Source organism: Leptosomus discolor, chromosome Z (genome assembly GCF_034619465.1).
Source record: "Leptosomus discolor isolate bLepDis1 chromosome Z, bLepDis1.hap2, whole genome shotgun sequence".
Classification (NCBI taxonomy): domain Eukaryota; kingdom Metazoa; phylum Chordata; class Aves; order Leptosomiformes; family Leptosomidae; genus Leptosomus; species Leptosomus discolor.
In genome coordinates this window covers 49,049,546-49,065,866 of record NC_141419.1, presented here as the reverse complement: position 1 = coordinate 49,065,866, position 16,321 = coordinate 49,049,546, and the positions used below count along the sequence as shown (strand labels likewise).

General features: G+C 44.5%; 1 protein-coding gene across 2 annotated transcripts in view; it reads right to left on the bottom strand.

Annotated features, from left to right (window-relative positions):
* Nucleotides 1-16,321, bottom strand: part of ABCA1 (ATP binding cassette subfamily A member 1) — an 82,099-nt gene that overhangs the window by 36,141 nt on the left and 29,637 nt on the right. For both annotated transcript variants that reach the window (XM_086480217.1, XM_086480216.1), the window contains exons 5-7: nt 14,698-14,819; nt 10,538-10,726; nt 2,605-2,691 (exon numbers count right to left, since the gene is read on the bottom strand). In XM_086480217.1, the coding sequence (XP_086336343.1) occupies nt 2,605-2,691; nt 10,538-10,726; nt 14,698-14,819 (398 nt within the window). The remainder of the gene's footprint in view (nt 1-2,604; nt 2,692-10,537; nt 10,727-14,697; nt 14,820-16,321) is intronic.

The following is a 16,321-nucleotide window of genomic DNA, read 5'->3' as shown; positions in this document are numbered from 1 at the left end:
TCGAAGCCTACAACAGTTAGCAAAGCCAGCCAGCAACAATGCAGAAAGTGACGGTGTGCTGGAACAATTCAATCCAAATTCACCCATGGAAAGCACACCCAGAGTGTCTGGCTTTCGACTGGGAGGCAAACCTGACCCTTTGTGTTCATCTCTAGCACTGTGCATGCTTTAAATGTGCCAACATCTGGAGAAAAATTCTGGATGCTAAACAACAGCTACTATGTGTCACATAAGCAAGGAACTTCTATTTTTCCCTTCCTGAAAACACAACAGGTTGATATGATGGAAGACAGCTGTAAGAACAGCTAAAGCCTGAGGATTCAGTATGTGTGTCCAGAGTGACTGCTTCAAGTGTACTTTCATTTCTTCACTACTCACTGCTGCCTTTGTCTGCACCTTGGTGCCACTCAATCTGGCACCACAGGTTCAGGGTGACTGACAGGACACTAGCATCATGGGACACTAATGAAAAAAAATGTCAAACAACAGCTTTTGTGGGTTACGTATGCTCATGTGGATTTCTGGATTTGATGATTCCTCACCCAAAATGCCAAGGATGCATTTCACGTGTGACGGTTTGAGTGTCCAATTCAAAGGGACCCCTTGGAGAGTTTTTGGTACCTTAGGTAAAACAGCTGTTTTTTCCTCAGCAAAAAGTCAACTGCTTTAGCTAAAGTACCATAAACTCCCTAACATGAGCAAAGGTACACAAATAGGAAGTGCAGCTAATTCCCACGAGCATATGAGGTGTTAACCTCTTACAGAGGGACTGCAGTAGCAAATACATTTTTACATCAATTTTAACACAGTTTGAGCAAGGAGCTTTGTTTCATATTTGGCACCAGCAACTTTAAAATTGATATGCAGAGCTGCTCTGTTCACACCACTGGAAGCAAGTACCTCACGTGTAAACAGTTACTGAACTATCCTCCCAGACTCAGACCTTCCTCTCTGTGTTTCTTAACAGTTGCCCTTGCTCTCGGTGTTCAACCTGCCCTCCTAGGCTGATTCAAAGAGGCCCAAGGACACAGATCATATCAGTCCCTATACTCAAGAGACAAGTATTTTGTTCAGACCATTGTCTAATTAAAAATTTCTTGCTAGAAAGGCTCCTAGACATGGCACAAACAATAGTTTTCTCCACCTCCTCAAGCTGCTGCCCTTCGAAACAACGAAGCAAGTCCCTCCTTTTCACACAGAAATCAGCCTGCCAGACAATAAGAAGTAACTTTCGGTCAAGCCATCTGGAGCAGCTCTACGCTGTACTCGGAAGAAAAAGCTGCCTTTGTTTGCATAGCAATAGGGCAGAATAAAAGGCAGTCTTACCCAAAACAGCTGCCACGCAAAAGGCACATTACCCTGGGACTTTTTCGGCCACATCAGCAAACGGAGTGTCACATGGTTTCAATTATTTTTATCCCAGACAAGAAAAAAAAGGCAAGCTTAAGTGACGTAACGGGAAACAGCTGTAGCCGAGCTCTGAAGCGCGACCTCCCTGCGAGCAGCAAGAGCTGTGCCACGGCCTCAACTGACACCGATCGGGGACCCTCTCGCTTTGGCGGCTGCCGGGGCCCGGCGGCGGCTGCCGGGGCGGGGCCGTGCCGGGAGGTGCCGGCCGGGCCGGGCCGACCCGACCCGACCCGAGGTGACCGCTCCTGCGCCGGCCCTCAGGGGTTACTGCCGGGCGCGGCACCGGCTCCCTCCCGCGGACGCCCGGGCGGAAGGGCAGCGGCGGAGGGGAGGCGGCGGCACTGTTCAGTGCAGATGGTAGCGATCTCTGCTTCGGGGGGAGAATGTGCTGCCTAGAGGCAGCACTTCAAAGGCAGCCAAAAAGCAACTAAGATAAGTTTCTGGCTCAAAAAAACCCCGTGGTTTTGGACTTCTGATTCATGCTAGGCATGCAGGGCTTTTTTTCTTAATCCACGGTTTCACCTGCAAGAACAAGTACTTGCAGTCTCTGTAATGTCACTGCACACGTTGTTTGTGTTTTGCCAGAGCCTTTCTCAGCCAGCGTTGTGAGCGCCGCACAAGGACCAGAACGCAACCTCTGCCCCAAAAAGCTAGTTACACGAAAAGCAAAAGTAGCCTATAGCATCTACCTTAGATTAGAACAGCTGCAACATCTCTTCCACATGCCATACCCCCCCTGCACCCACAGACCAGGAGATAACAACCAAGTAACAACCCTGACCTGATTGGCAACTGAGTGAATAATCAAACTACAGAGGAGTCAAACCTCCACACACAGTTTGCAAGGCACTGACAGGCAGCAGATGTATTGAAAGCCCAACAGTTGTGCCACCGCTGAGAAGGCAAACCCCACAGAAAACATCTTAATTCCTGCTCCTCCCACGAGGACCCACTCTTTAGCCACACAGCCGATAAACTCCTATGGTGTTTGTAACTTTAAGTGCCAAGGGGCTGCAAAGCGTGTGCTGCCTCTGCTGACCCAGGGAGAACAGCTGCAGGATGGGGGCAAGTTTCAAAACAAGCCAGAGATTTGACTTTGAGTTGCACCAAGGAGACTCGTGCTTCTTGTACTAGGCTGCAGGCTTAGATAGCAACCACAGAGATGTGCTCTCCTGACATGAAGGCACCCCTTACCTCTTTAACAAGCCTCCCAAGGCTCGCTCTCAAAGTTTCCACAGTTTCTGACAGATCCCGCAAGGAGGAATCGAAAGAAAGTTGTCTCTGCAGGAAGAGAAAAGGAAACTAGAAGTCACTGCAAGGCACAAACAAAGAAATTAAACTCTTGTAAACATTCTCGTAAAGAATAGTAAGGACTGTTTACACAGCAAAGTGCTTGATGGAGAAGACAGGGCTCACTTTCCGTGCAACCTTGAGCTTAAAATACTCTGGGCTTCAGTGCCCTACAGTGTGATAGAGACTACCCTTTCCTTCCTCACTGGGTTAGGTACACAGGTACCACAACTAGAACCATCCCAATAAAACGCTAAATGCAAGCAGGTACACTTACAGTGCAAAGGATGGCTTGCATTCCAGGTCACACAACAAGCACAGCCTACAGGACAGCACGTGGACAGACCTGATACCCTGCAAGCCAGTGCTAAGAAGGCGATGCAAAGTCTATACAAGGGAGGAAAAGGCCAGTGGCAGACATAAGCTTTCAGTGCGACTCCACAGATACTAGCTCAGATGCAGAGAACTCCTACTGCAGTGTACATCATCCCATCAGGCCTTGACATTTTTTATTTAAACCAAGGGTGCATTTTAAAACAACCAGTTTCCATGAAACAGCTGACACTCACCATCATCACAAGAGAAAGACTGACAGGTTTCCAGAAGTGGAAGGCACAGCTTCCAGGAAACTATTTGGTCTAGCAGAGAGTCACACTGAAGACAACTCCTTGTTTCCAGCTGTTGTACATGTAACTGGTGGGCCTGGGTTTTCATTTGTGGGGTTCTTTTCCCCCTCCTGTTCACATATCTGGATTGTCTCGCATGGGAAACATTTGGACACAATCCTTGTTTCAAGGGAATGAAGATTAAATTATTTCCTAAGATTTCACATTAGCAGCTCTATGTTGCAGCACTTGAAAGCATGCTAAAGTTACGGCACTGTGACACACAAAAGAACAGCCAACCCTTGATTATAGCACACATCATTTGGGCTGAAGCTTTTCATTTTCCTGTCTTTCCTGGAGTAACTTCTGGAAGCAAAGCCTGGAGGCTTTAACTTGTTCTAGGTGACTTGCTGGAGGACAGTATGACCTGGTCAGTGGCAGCTGGTGTAAATGGGCACTGTTCCACTGATCTGCTGGGGCATTTAAGACCCAGCTAACTTTTCTGAGTGCACAGTTAGTGCCTGCTCCAAAGCCATTTGCAAATTCAGGGAGGGTCTCTCTAACGTCTGTGGATTTCTACTAAACACAAGTCCTTAAGTTTTGGATCACAGAATAATAGAATGGTTTGGGTTGGAAGGGACCTTGAAGATCATCTAGTCCAAACCCCTGCCATGGGCAGAGACACCTTCCACTAGACCAGGCTGCTCAAAGCCCCATCCAACCTGGCCTTGAACTCTTCCAGGGAGGGGGCAGTCACAGCCTCTCTGAGCAACCTGTTCCAGTGCCTTGCCACTCTCACAGGAAAGAACCTCTTCCTAATAGCTAATCTAAATCTACCCTCTTTCAGTTTGCAACTGTTACCCCTCATCCTATCACTACCCTCCCTGATAAGGAGTCCCTTCCCAGCTTTCCTGTAGGCTCACTTTAAGTACTGGAAGGCCGCTGTAAGGTCTCCCCGGACCCTTCTCCTCTCCAGACTGAACAACCCCAACTCTCTCAGCTTGTCCTCATAGGAGAGGTGCTCTAGCCCCCTGATCATCTTCATGGCCCTCTTCTGGACCTGCTCAAGCAAGTCTGTCAAAACACATCATTAGGGCTAAAAGAAGAGCAATTCAAACTCACCACAGGCTAAGAGCTTCAAGACATATTTAAAGAAACAGTCAGCAAGTATCTGAGCTACATAGCTGTGCTACCACCTTAGCAACAAGGTAGAAAGTCCTAGGTTCATGTGTAACAGTAGATGTGCTTGTTCAGCTCCACATACCTCATCAAGCTCTAAGCAGATTCCTGTTGTTCAGCATATTCAGAGGTGATTCAGGGACAGGGTGGATGAGGAAGAGTTTTCTGATGATACTAATTGGTTCAGAACAGTGAAAAGTCAAAAGCCAATTGTGAACGATTAGTGAAAGGCCTCATGCTGACATACTGTTATAAAGTGCCAGACGAAATTCAGTGCTGCAAAGTACAGTACACAAGGAGAAGACAGTTCTACCTTAAGATACCCTTTGATGGCTCTGCACTAGCTACTCCACTCAGAAAGGGAGATCTTAGCATTATAGTGATAAGACAGATCAACGTCAGTATAAATCCACAGTGCAATCCTGGTTCTCAAGTACTAAGTGCAATTTTGGGTCCTCCCATCTCTGAAGGAACACAAGTACAGAAAAAGGCCACAAATATGATTCAAGATAAGAATGGCTTCTGAAGGAAGAACAATAGACCACAGTTCTTCCAATAGGACCTCTAATGACAAATAGAGGTTATGACAGAGGTCTGTAGAATTACAAGTGGGATGGAGAATGGGAACAGGGGATGATTGCTCACTGTGCCTCATCATACAGGACTAGAGGGTTTCCAGTGAAAAGATCAGTTTAAAACAAACCAAAGGAGTTACTGCACACACAGCTTAGTCAAAATGGAGACATTCAGTAGCTACTATGCAACGCTGAAGGTACAAAAAGTTAATGTGGGTTTGAGAAAGGCTTGGAAGAATTCATTAAAGAAAAAAAGCTTACCAAATGCTGTTAGACACCAAGATCTCAGCATTAGCTGAGAAAGTCTGAGTTGCAAGCTACAAAGAACAGGACATTACATTGAGGAAATATTACTATATACTTGCCCCATGGCTGCATTCTTTCACATGCCTCCGTTATGGGCCACTGATGGACTAGCACTCAGAGAACACTGAGCTGAACAGGACTTTGGTCTGACCCAGTGTGCAAGTCTTAGATGATTCAAGGTGCTTGCAAACCTTACCCTGAAATGTGAGGAGAAGCCACCTGTCCTTTCACCACCATGACCTTTCTTCCCTAACAAACTCACAGCACTCCAAGTTAATTTCTCACCAGAACTTGCAATGATGCCATTGCTATGGAAGAAATTTTTCTTTCTTTACCACCAACCTTTGCATCCTAAAACCTACTCAGGGAGCCTCTCACAAGTCGTATCTCCAGAAACAATGACAAAAATCAGTCTCAAGTGGCCACGATTCTTCATACAGATGAGCATGCCATGAATATCCTGGAAAATAACTTTGCAGTGGCTCATTAAATAAAGTAGTTCACTACATTCATAAGAGCTCTCTAGATTCAGGGCAGCTCCAGTAAGATTGGTCCCACTGTCAGAGTGTCCTTAGTAGGTGTCTGCACTACATCTTTGAGGGGGGCAGGGGCAATGACTCATTTTCCAGTGAAATGCTCCAAAAACATCACCTGTCCTTTCTAGGCATACTGGGGAAAGACAAAGATCTAGCAGGTTTTCAACAGAGCTGCCCTGTACAATTACTGTGTTAGAGTCTGGCAAGTCACGCCTTCATCTGGACTGGTCTTTTGGGGCGGCCAACATCATAATACTCTTGAGGTACAGACTGCACTGAAAGGACTCTGTGTGCTTGTATGTGCATGCTACAAGACTCAAAAGAGAGACAAACACTTCAGATGACTAGAGTTGACTGCATAGTCAAGACAAGCCTTGATAAGTCCACCTGTCAGCTCCTGCCAGAAGGGACAGACAACTCTGTTTCTTTAACATGCAGGAGAATGCATGTGTTTGAACTGTTGGGAGGTTGTAACAAAATTCAGCCACTGTCTGCATCATAGAGCTGTTTCTGCTTAATGAGACCACTCTGGCAAGTTTGCTTTGAAATAGTTGTTACAACTTCATACTGATCTTAGCAGAAACTTTACACTGAACTTTGCAGAAAAATCATATGCTTTAAGCTTCTGCTTTTGTTTCCTGGAAGTCCCCAAGTACAGCTGCTTAAAAGCACTGTAGCACTGTGCACTCTCAAAAGAGCAAGGAAAGCCACAAGTTCAGTTGCAGCATGTGTTTACATTAAGAGACCTTTTCTAAAGCCACTTTTCAACTGGAATGCATTTACTATTCAACGCTTAGTTCATGCTAACCATATGACAAAATACCACCCATGTTACGAAGGGAGAAAAAAACAATCATATTTTCATGTGCTCACCCACACTCCTTCAGGGCTGACTATAGCACACAAGCCACAACATATTTACAGCTTATTACAGATCCACACCACTGGAAATGAGTGTAGCAAAGCTCTTTCTTAGGCAGCACTGTGGAGTTAAAATCCCACAGGACCAATTTGAATTGTCTTTTGTCATTTAACAATCCCCCCAAATAATTTTCAAAACTGGGGAGATTTGCAGCGGGGAAGATGTCCCACGGACAGGTATTTTTGTCATGTACAACGGTCCCCACCCCATCACAACACCAGTCCAGGGGGACACCTCTGACTTACTACCATTGCTCTTGATAACCAGGGGTGCCTGTAGCCTTTCCCAAACTGTGCAGTTTTCCCATGGGACAACTGCTGGCCTAGCACAGGGATAAAGCCAAAAAGGAAATCTGTGTGCATGCAATCAGAGGTACTGTTTCACTGTTGTTCTCAAACCAGCTTCTCCTTCTCACTGATTACACTCAGTGCAAGATAAACCTCAAAAAGATAAGATGTGTCCACAAGTGGCTTACACAATATGTCCTATGCCCCGTAGTACTTCCTGTTGGCCAAAAGGCTTCAGAGGATGTATGAAGATTAAGACATGGGTCCTAGAAAAGGGAATTTGACTTTTTGAAACACTGGTTGTTTCTAGTGGAGTGAATACTCAGCCAAGAAGGAAAGCTGATCCTCGGTCTTGGTGCCCTGTGATCACTCCCAGATATTCTGCTGGTTTTGATCTAAAGAGCCCACCCTTGAGAAAAAACAAGGAGATACATTTTAACCTCCTTACCATGACTCCATGTGCTTGGCTCAGTTATCTCATCCTGCAGAGCAGGCTAAATTGAAGTCATACAAAGCTCAGAGAGGTTGTGGACTCTCCTTCTCCGGAGATAGTCAAAACCTGCCTGGACACAGTCCTGTGCAACCTGCTCTAGACAAACGCGATTCAGCAGAGGGTTAGACTAGATGATCCCCAGAGGTCCCTTCCAACCCCTATTACTCTGTGATTCTGTGATCAGTGGCAGAGCTAGAAATTCTAGTGGAAAACTTTAATTAGAAGTCTGTCTTTGCCTTAACTGTACCACTGCGCTTTGGGCAACACTCAAGCTGTTCTGGATAGAACTGATGAGCAGGTATGTAAAGAAGAGTGTTTATTTTTTGCCTTTCTTTTTTAAAAAAACTTTGACGGTGCTCTGACATTTACAGCTTATGCATTTCACCATGTACACCCTTTAATTTCCTTTTTAAAACTGTGCTGTGTCCAAAATTTGCTAATAATTACTGGTTTGTTGAGAGTTACCTAGAACACTTATGGATTCCCTCAGGCTGCAAATAAACGCTTACTTTAAGCCAGGCTGATCTCAGCCCCGTGCCTCCCCCCTGCCCTGCTCTGACCACTGCATTCTCCATTTTGCACCCTCCCCTTCATGTTTCAGCACCAATGTTTGTGTAAGCACACAATCAGATCAGTTACTTTTAATCCAGATCAATTCCATGTTGTAATTTACTGCATTGTCTTGCAGAGGGAACAACAAATGGGAATGCAGGAGCAAGCAGGTGGATGTTGGCCTGAGTCTTCTGGATTAAGATAGTTCAAGAACCTACAGCCACTCTACTGCCCAGAAACTTGAAGGCAAAAACTCCCTATTCAAGCCCTTGGTGTTGAATTTACACTGTTTTTGCAGACAGCTGTAAGTACTTTTCACCACAATTCTTGAACTTAGCTGCAAGTTCTTTTCACCCCAATTGTACTGACCTAATCATATTAAGATGCTGCCTCTCCATAAATCACAGAATGCCACCACCAGTGGAGCCCAGGTCCTGTTACATGAACCAAAAACCTGGCTCTGAACTGCTTTGTATCTGCATTTGATTTGGCCTTTATTTCATGCTGTGAAGTACATCAAGGGGATTAAGCAAAAAAACCTAAAATTAAATCTCTGGACAAGTTGTTTGCATTGGTTTACAGGCTCTGTAGCAGATACGGTGCATGCTACCTTCAATGTCCATGTCCAAGATTTGACCCACGCTGTCTTTAATTATAAGCTATGTAAAAAGCCTCCTTTGTTCATGAACAGAAAGTTCCCTCTTTGTTCAAAGATGTTACTGCAGGTCAAGGCACTTCTTAGCCTTTAAAGACACTAAATTTCAAACGTGTTTGTCATGATCCTAGAGTTAATTTATTCATTTTTGCCTGGCCACACTGAAGCCAGTTGGTTTTTATTTCACTCACTAATGCATTACAGAAGCTTAACTAGAGGGTAGCCTGTGACATTTTTCTGAGGAAACTTGTGGACCTTTACAAGACAGTGTACAATTCACAGCAGGTTTAGACCTGCTGGCTTCTGGACTCAAGCTTTTTTTCCTTTGAAGCCAAGACTATGAGCCAGCTTCTCAAATGTCCCCCAAAATTGCACATAATGTCTTAACGTACTTTGCTGTTGTGAAGTGGCACAGAGTGGCTTATGACCACTTTCTTTCACCAACAAACTGCAGACACAACAACACAGACATACTCAGTACCTGCTTCTGTCACCTAAGTTGTAGAGACTTCCATAAATAAGAAAAGACTGAGACTCCAGAGGGCCCAGAAGACCACTACTGAGTTGTATTATAGCTGCCTATTTTCATCCCCTTTGGTCGCCAAAATTCTAGCATCTCTGAATGATTTAAAGTAAATGCATGCATATACATCTAACTGAATACAAGAAACTGCTTGTAGCTATTCCTTTTCAAACAGCCCATCTTTGTTATGTGGACAATTTTAGTGCTGTTACCTCACCTCTTTAACACTTATCATTAACTTGCTCTTCCAGCAGAAAAGAAAAAATGCAGATGGAAGACACATGGAAAACAGAAGATGAGCTGTGGAGAGAAGTCACCAACCTCTATGTACTGCGCAGAATAGTAATATGATTCCAGTGCTTGATAATGACCCTCTTTGACTGGGCACAAAGCCAACCAAGTAGTACATGACTTTCAGTCCTGAAAGGCTCATCAAATCTGGAAACTCACACAACCGAAGTGTTTATTTCTCCCACAGCAGACAATAGAGTGCTTGTTTTAGTGGGTAACACAGTGGGTTCTGTGGTCCCTTCCCTCTACTGGTATTTCCAGCGCTAACTTCCACAAACTTTTCTACTTTACCAGATATTGTGGACCTATAACAAAGCACCGCTGGGGTTTCCTACATGAACAGCTAAGTCTGCTCCAGTCTCCAACCACCCCCTAAAGAATGTATTTTCCTGAAATTCAATTAATTCTTGCTCCAAAACCCATGCAGTTGTTCAATCTTTGAAACAGGGCTTTAAAACTTGGCTCTTCTTTATATGAATTAAACCTGCTCAAAGGTTGTGGCTTGCCACTGCCTAGAAACTTCAGTACTCAGTAGCCCCATGGTAAGGGCAGAGGGTGATGGTTTTAGCATTCAGTACAGGCCAGTAATATCTGGGCTTATTCCAGCCAAGGCAAAACATCTGATTAAAACACAGGGACATACTACGCAGCATAAATATTTCCCTCTTGACAAACTGAACCACTGACCACACACGTTTATGCTCCACAAGTACCATACTGCAACAGGAATTGTTAAGAATGACAGGAAGAAGCAATGTCATTCAAGCTCCAGTGAAAAAGACCATCTTTCTTCTTTCTTGCTGCCAATGAACAGTTCACTCCAGAAATGCAGGGATGAGTTCCTAGACTGAAAGCTCTAGAAAATGTCACTGTGTCAACAATAGCCTCTCACAGACAGGATCAGTGCGCTCACCTGAAGCGGCTTCAAAGGATTCAGGTTAGAACCAAAGGCTTGTTCAGCTGCATAGAGTTTTTCCTTTGGCAAGGTGCAAATGAAGTCTTCAGAGTCCATGGCTGTCCGATTTTGGATTGTAAGAAATTCAGACAGTGTTGAGCTATTGCAGAGATCTCGGAGTCGCATTCGGTAACCAGACACAATAACCTGGAAAAGTGGGGAAAGCACATAAATCTCCCATTGTGTAAGATTTGTATCACAAAACTGGTTATCACCTAGACAAAATTAACCACTCCTAACATTTCTGGATAGAAGAGGGCATTCTTCTCTACAGGTTGCACAGCCCTGACCCATGCACAACTCGATTCCAAGAAAAACGTGTTTCCCTTATGAGTACAGGAGGGAGAAGTCCTGGGGGAGGCAGGTCTCTCTCCACTTCTCCACAAACATGCACAGAGCAGCAGTGATCCTGTCCTCCATAGCAGCCATTTCCTCCAACTAAGGGTACACACATTGCCTAATCTTCAGTCATCTCGGAACTGAGCCATAGAGACAAAACAAGGCTTGTGACATGAGTCTGGCAAATGTATGTGAAGGGCAAAAGACCTATGTCCCAAACTCCTCAGATATATCTGCCAGCCACATTTTCTGTGCTGTTCTGGATCAGGATTACCTTCTCCCTTAGCTCTGAAATATGTCTTTACTAACTGCTGAGAGAAACATTTTGCAGTGTTTTGGGGCAGATAATGTATCAGTGAAAAAAAATTATCTTACTGGCTGCAACGAACAAGAGATAACATCCTAGAGTCCTCTTTCTCAGGTGTATTTTACTTCTAGTTCAATAAGGTCAATTACAGGCTTTAGGTTTGCTGAACAACAAAGAGGTACATGTCAAATAGGTGCACACTTCATAAAGATTGTAAACAGAAGGAAAATCCAGTGTCTTAGGTTGGAAAGAATTTTTTGTTTGCCTTGGGGCTAGACACGGGGAACAATTTTATCATGAATCTACAGGTACAAGCTTTACACTTCCTTTCTTCTTTCTGTTCTTTTGTAATACCCAGTGTACATCACCCAACCTCCAGCAACAACTAAAGAGGATTGATCTACATCTGAGAAGACTTAACAGTTACCCGAGTCTGAAAATTTTCTCGTCTTTCAAAACCAAAAGGGCATCAACAATCCAGAGGGAAAGCACATTATGTTCAGAAAACAAGCAGATGGATCTGACAGGAGAGGGAAGAGATTTATAATGCAATACTTACGCAAACCTTTAACTTTAGTCTGCATCTGTATGCCAATAATAGGATGTTTCCACACTGCACACTCAGCTGAATAGTGATAGCTCTCACATCAAAAAGGCTGGCGTTTTGAAAAAGTTTGGGTGTCTTTTTTGCCAGCAGAGATACTACTACCATTGTAGCCATAGTGAAAAGAAGGTATTCCTGTAGCACTAGAGCGACACTCAAGAGACCTGGGATGAATCTAAAGCAACCTCCCTGGGTGGACACACAGAAAACCAGTGTCTCCCAGTGCCTTGGCGCTTACTGAAAAAACTGAAGGTGAACAATCCTTCCACCATCCCCTCTGTTTGTCCACCTTTTTCACTTGGATTTTAAGCTCTTTTGGAGAAAAGCTGCTCTTTACAAACACTGTGAAGTCCACAGCACATGACCCTAGAACAAAGGCCCTGCCCACCCCCCCCCCCAAACTAAAACACCCAGTCACACCAAGACAACTCTCTGCAATCATTTCAAGTCATCTGAAGCCATGGTTTCTTCAACAGGCAAATATATTCTAAACGACAAGTTAAGTCCTCTAAGGACTCTCAAAACGCCAGGCTCATGTCTGAAAGCTGTCACAGGTGACTGTTTCGTGCTCACAGGCCACATCACTCTCTCCTGGGACTGTCCTTGCTGTATGAAACCGGAAGATTTGTTCCAGGCAGCGTACACCCTGGCCATTACGATTTACTCCTCACTGCCACTCAATGCATCACGCTGCAGCCCTGGCCCAGGACCTCATTGTGACCCTGCAGCTTTTCACAGCAACAGGACCTACTTGTGCCATCCAAGCTGTGTTACAGTTGTCTGGCCACACCTGGACAATGGCAGCACGCTAGACTTGATTAGACAGCTGCTGGCCCACTGCTGACCCAGGATCCTTCCAAACCCCACATCCTTCTGAGCACACCTGCCACTATCGGAGAGCCCTTCTGCCCCAGGAAGCAACATGCCCATCAAGATAAGGCTTTGCCCATTTTAATATATTTTCAGTATGCTGAATACATGACCCTGCTTGGCCAGTTGGAGAACTGCCACTGCAGTAACACCAGTGAACAACAGTCCCACCTCCTTGGTGATTTCAGTTTATTGCTTTCAAATCATCTCTTCTGGGCTGGCTGAGCAACCACAGGATGCTAACAGACTGCAGGAGAAGGCTGTATTTGCTGTGAGAGGTTTGCATACTCTGAACAGGCCCTTCTATATGACCTTATGAAGCTGTGACCTACTCATATAGAGACGAAACAACTATTGCCTATAAATACTGCAGTCACTATGCAGCTCAGCAGTGAAGTCAGATCTCATCCCCAGATCTCCAGCAGAATCAAAGGGGTCAGTTTTGTGAGTCAGATAAAGTCATCCCGCAGGAAGAGAGCTCTCTGATTCTCAGTTATTATCTGTATTACAAAAGTGCTCAAAGAAAGACTTGGTGGGCCACTGCCCTCCTCTGCAGCTTACTTCCCGCCACGCCAGAGCACAAACCGCTGTTAAGGCTAAACAGTATCACTCCCCGTGTCCTCGCAGAATCAGCAGGAGAATGCCACAAACAAGAAAAAAGCTTAAAGCATTCAAGCAAGAACTAGATGACCGATTACCCCTTCACCACCCTTCAGATACTTTATATAGATAAAAATTAAGCTTTTCTTTTCCTTCCACTGGCCTATACAACAGATATAATATGGCAACCACACGATGTAAGGTCAGACTTAACATTTTGCCTCTTTGAAAATCTTGCTGCCTTTCTGTTAGGTTGGGGAGAATGACTATGTTGTTACTGAAGCCTTCTGGTTATCCTTGCAGAACCATCCATAGCATGATTGTGTTTTAATCTAGCATGAATTTCCGGCAAATTAGTTTAAAGTAAAACAAAACTTGCAGCCTAAAATGGGTAAGAATTTTTTTCCACTTGATTTTTTTTAGTAGAGCATATCCCTAACTTGTAATGCTAATTATCTAACTGCACCAAACAGATGGCTTGACAGAATTCACTAAAGAACGAGACAATGTGTGCGAAGGGGGGCAGCATCTCTAACTACATGAAAATAAAGTCTGAAAGGACTATTAATCAAGTTCTCTTCAAAGAAAAGATCTGATTTGGAGTTGGGAAGAGAATGGATTTCCTGCTCCTTTTGCACATCAACTTTTGCACTGCCTTAAGAGAATCACAGGTCTTCCTTTTAAGTCTGAAGCAATCAGTTCTGACTTCTGCATTAGAAAGGATGCTGTTGTACTAACTCATCCACCCTACAAAAAAAACATGTTCCGAGCTTGTCAATGACAGAGAGCCGTCCCAAGATAGGGCCTCCAGCCCACTGTCATCGCTGCCTATGTTTATGAAGGCAATCACAGCAGCACTCAGGAGTTTCATTTGAGGCCAGGACTCTCTTGTACTACATAATATACAAGTTTACTGTCTGTTTTGAAAAGCTTGCCACAAACTGAAAAGCATGTCTCCTTCTGCTGCACAGGAATCTAAGGCAGAGCTATACAGAGAAACCCTCTCCAGTCCATGCTGAGTGACCAACCAACCACCCCGGATTTTACTCTAATCTGAGTAAAACAGTTTGAACAGTGCTAGCAACCTAATTAATGTTTTACTTGGGTAAAACAAAACAAAACAAAAACAGGGAAGAAGAAATTCAATTTAGCCTGAAGGGTACTAGGCTATTTTCTCATGCAGATCCAAACGTCTGCATGTGGGACTCAGCGTCCTTTTACAGCTAACAACCAAATAAGACAGTAAATTGAAGGCAAGAGGGAAAACAGAAGCAGGGATTCCATTTTTCTCTGTTTGTACAATACATAGCACAGAGGGGTCCTGCACTGTGAATCTTGGCACTATGGTTAAACAAACAATAAACAAGCATTATGTTAGTGGTTGAAAATGCTCTTTACCTGCTGGAGGTTGACTTCTGCATCTAGTAGCTCCTCTACTGCAGATGATGGCATGGACACATTATGAAGGAGGAAGTCTGACAATGTCTCATTGTCAACAAGGAAATTCCGAAGCTTCAGGTCTGGAAAGTGACAAAACAAGCAACATTCTCATCAGGGTAAAGCCAAAAGGAAACTCACGTGAGAGCTCTGAACAGGAAAAGCAAAGCTGACAAATGGGGAAGAGGAAATTACACAAACCATGGCACAAAGGGAAAAGAGTAGCTGCTGGCAAAGTGCTTTGAAACCTGGCAGCTTTTGGAGATGTCAATCCATGATGTCTTGATCTCAAAAAAAAAGCCCCAAAACAAACCTCTAAAACTAACTCCCTTTAACATCATTATTTCAGCTCAAATTGCACATACACACACAGAAGAAGCAAGGCACACCAAGCTGCATCCCTGATCTGGGGTGAAACCTACTCCAGCATTAGCCTTGCACAAAGATTCATCTTCGCTTAATCTCTGTGTTGTTACTGAACATGCGACTGAGCTGGTGCATGGACCACTGAGGGATTTACTAGCCTGTATTTAATTATGTTAATAGTAGATGTACTTTACCATAAATTTCAAAGTCAGACATATGCAGACACACAGATATGATGCAGAATCACACTAGGAACCAGTCTTAAACACATGGCAAAATTTCTGCAAATGCTTTTTAATTCCATTTTCTTTCCCAAAAGCTTCACCTTCTGAAGCCATTGGTGTTTCAGCTCTGGCTTTAAAACAAGTTTGTATCTCCATCACAGCAGAGGGGAACAATGTGGAAATTATAATCCATGCACACTATTAAAGTTCACAAACCTGGAGCTTAAGCAACTGACCCTTACCTTATTTTGGGGGTTTTGGTTTGTTTTGGTTTTGAAGAGAGAAGACAATTCTATCTTTACTACGTTTAAATAAGCAGTGACGAGGAAAGCAGCTATGCCAGGAGGAACTGAAAGAGCAAGTCTCATGGGATTTACTGGGGTTAAGATTTCCAGCCGAAGCCAAATCAACCAGAAAGGTGTTAACACTGCTTTTTCAACTCTAGGAAGCGGATGCCGCAGTCCATGGCAAACAGCAGAAAACAACAAGCTCTAAAGGCAAAATAATGCAAGGGAGCCCTAACAGTTTGTACCTTCACCCTCCTATAGGGAACAGCTGTGACTGAGCATTCTGCAACCCTGCCTGCCCCCCCTTTGGTGTGTTTTTTTTTTGCTTAGCTCAGCAGATGATACCCTCAAGAAGCCCAACCCTCAGGAAAAAGCATGCTGGGCACTCAGGGTGCCACTGGTGGTAACAGGGAGGCTGGTGGCCCGGGTGGCACTTCTGCTTCCCAGAGCCCAGGCTTGGCAGCACAGCCAGCAAGGGGAGGAAGCGACGCGCTCTCCTCTGGCAGCATGAAGCACACAGGGGTTACTGACGGTCATTGCTCCCTTGTCTTCATATCCAGTTACAAATTCCCTGTTGCCTTTTTGTTCCACACAAAAAAAGTAAATCACCCCCCTCTGCTGAGGCAATGCAGAGGTTACTTTGGGACGAAAGCTTCTCCCTCGCCCTGCTCTCTCCCCTGCAGTAGGACCACTCAGCAATATACTGGT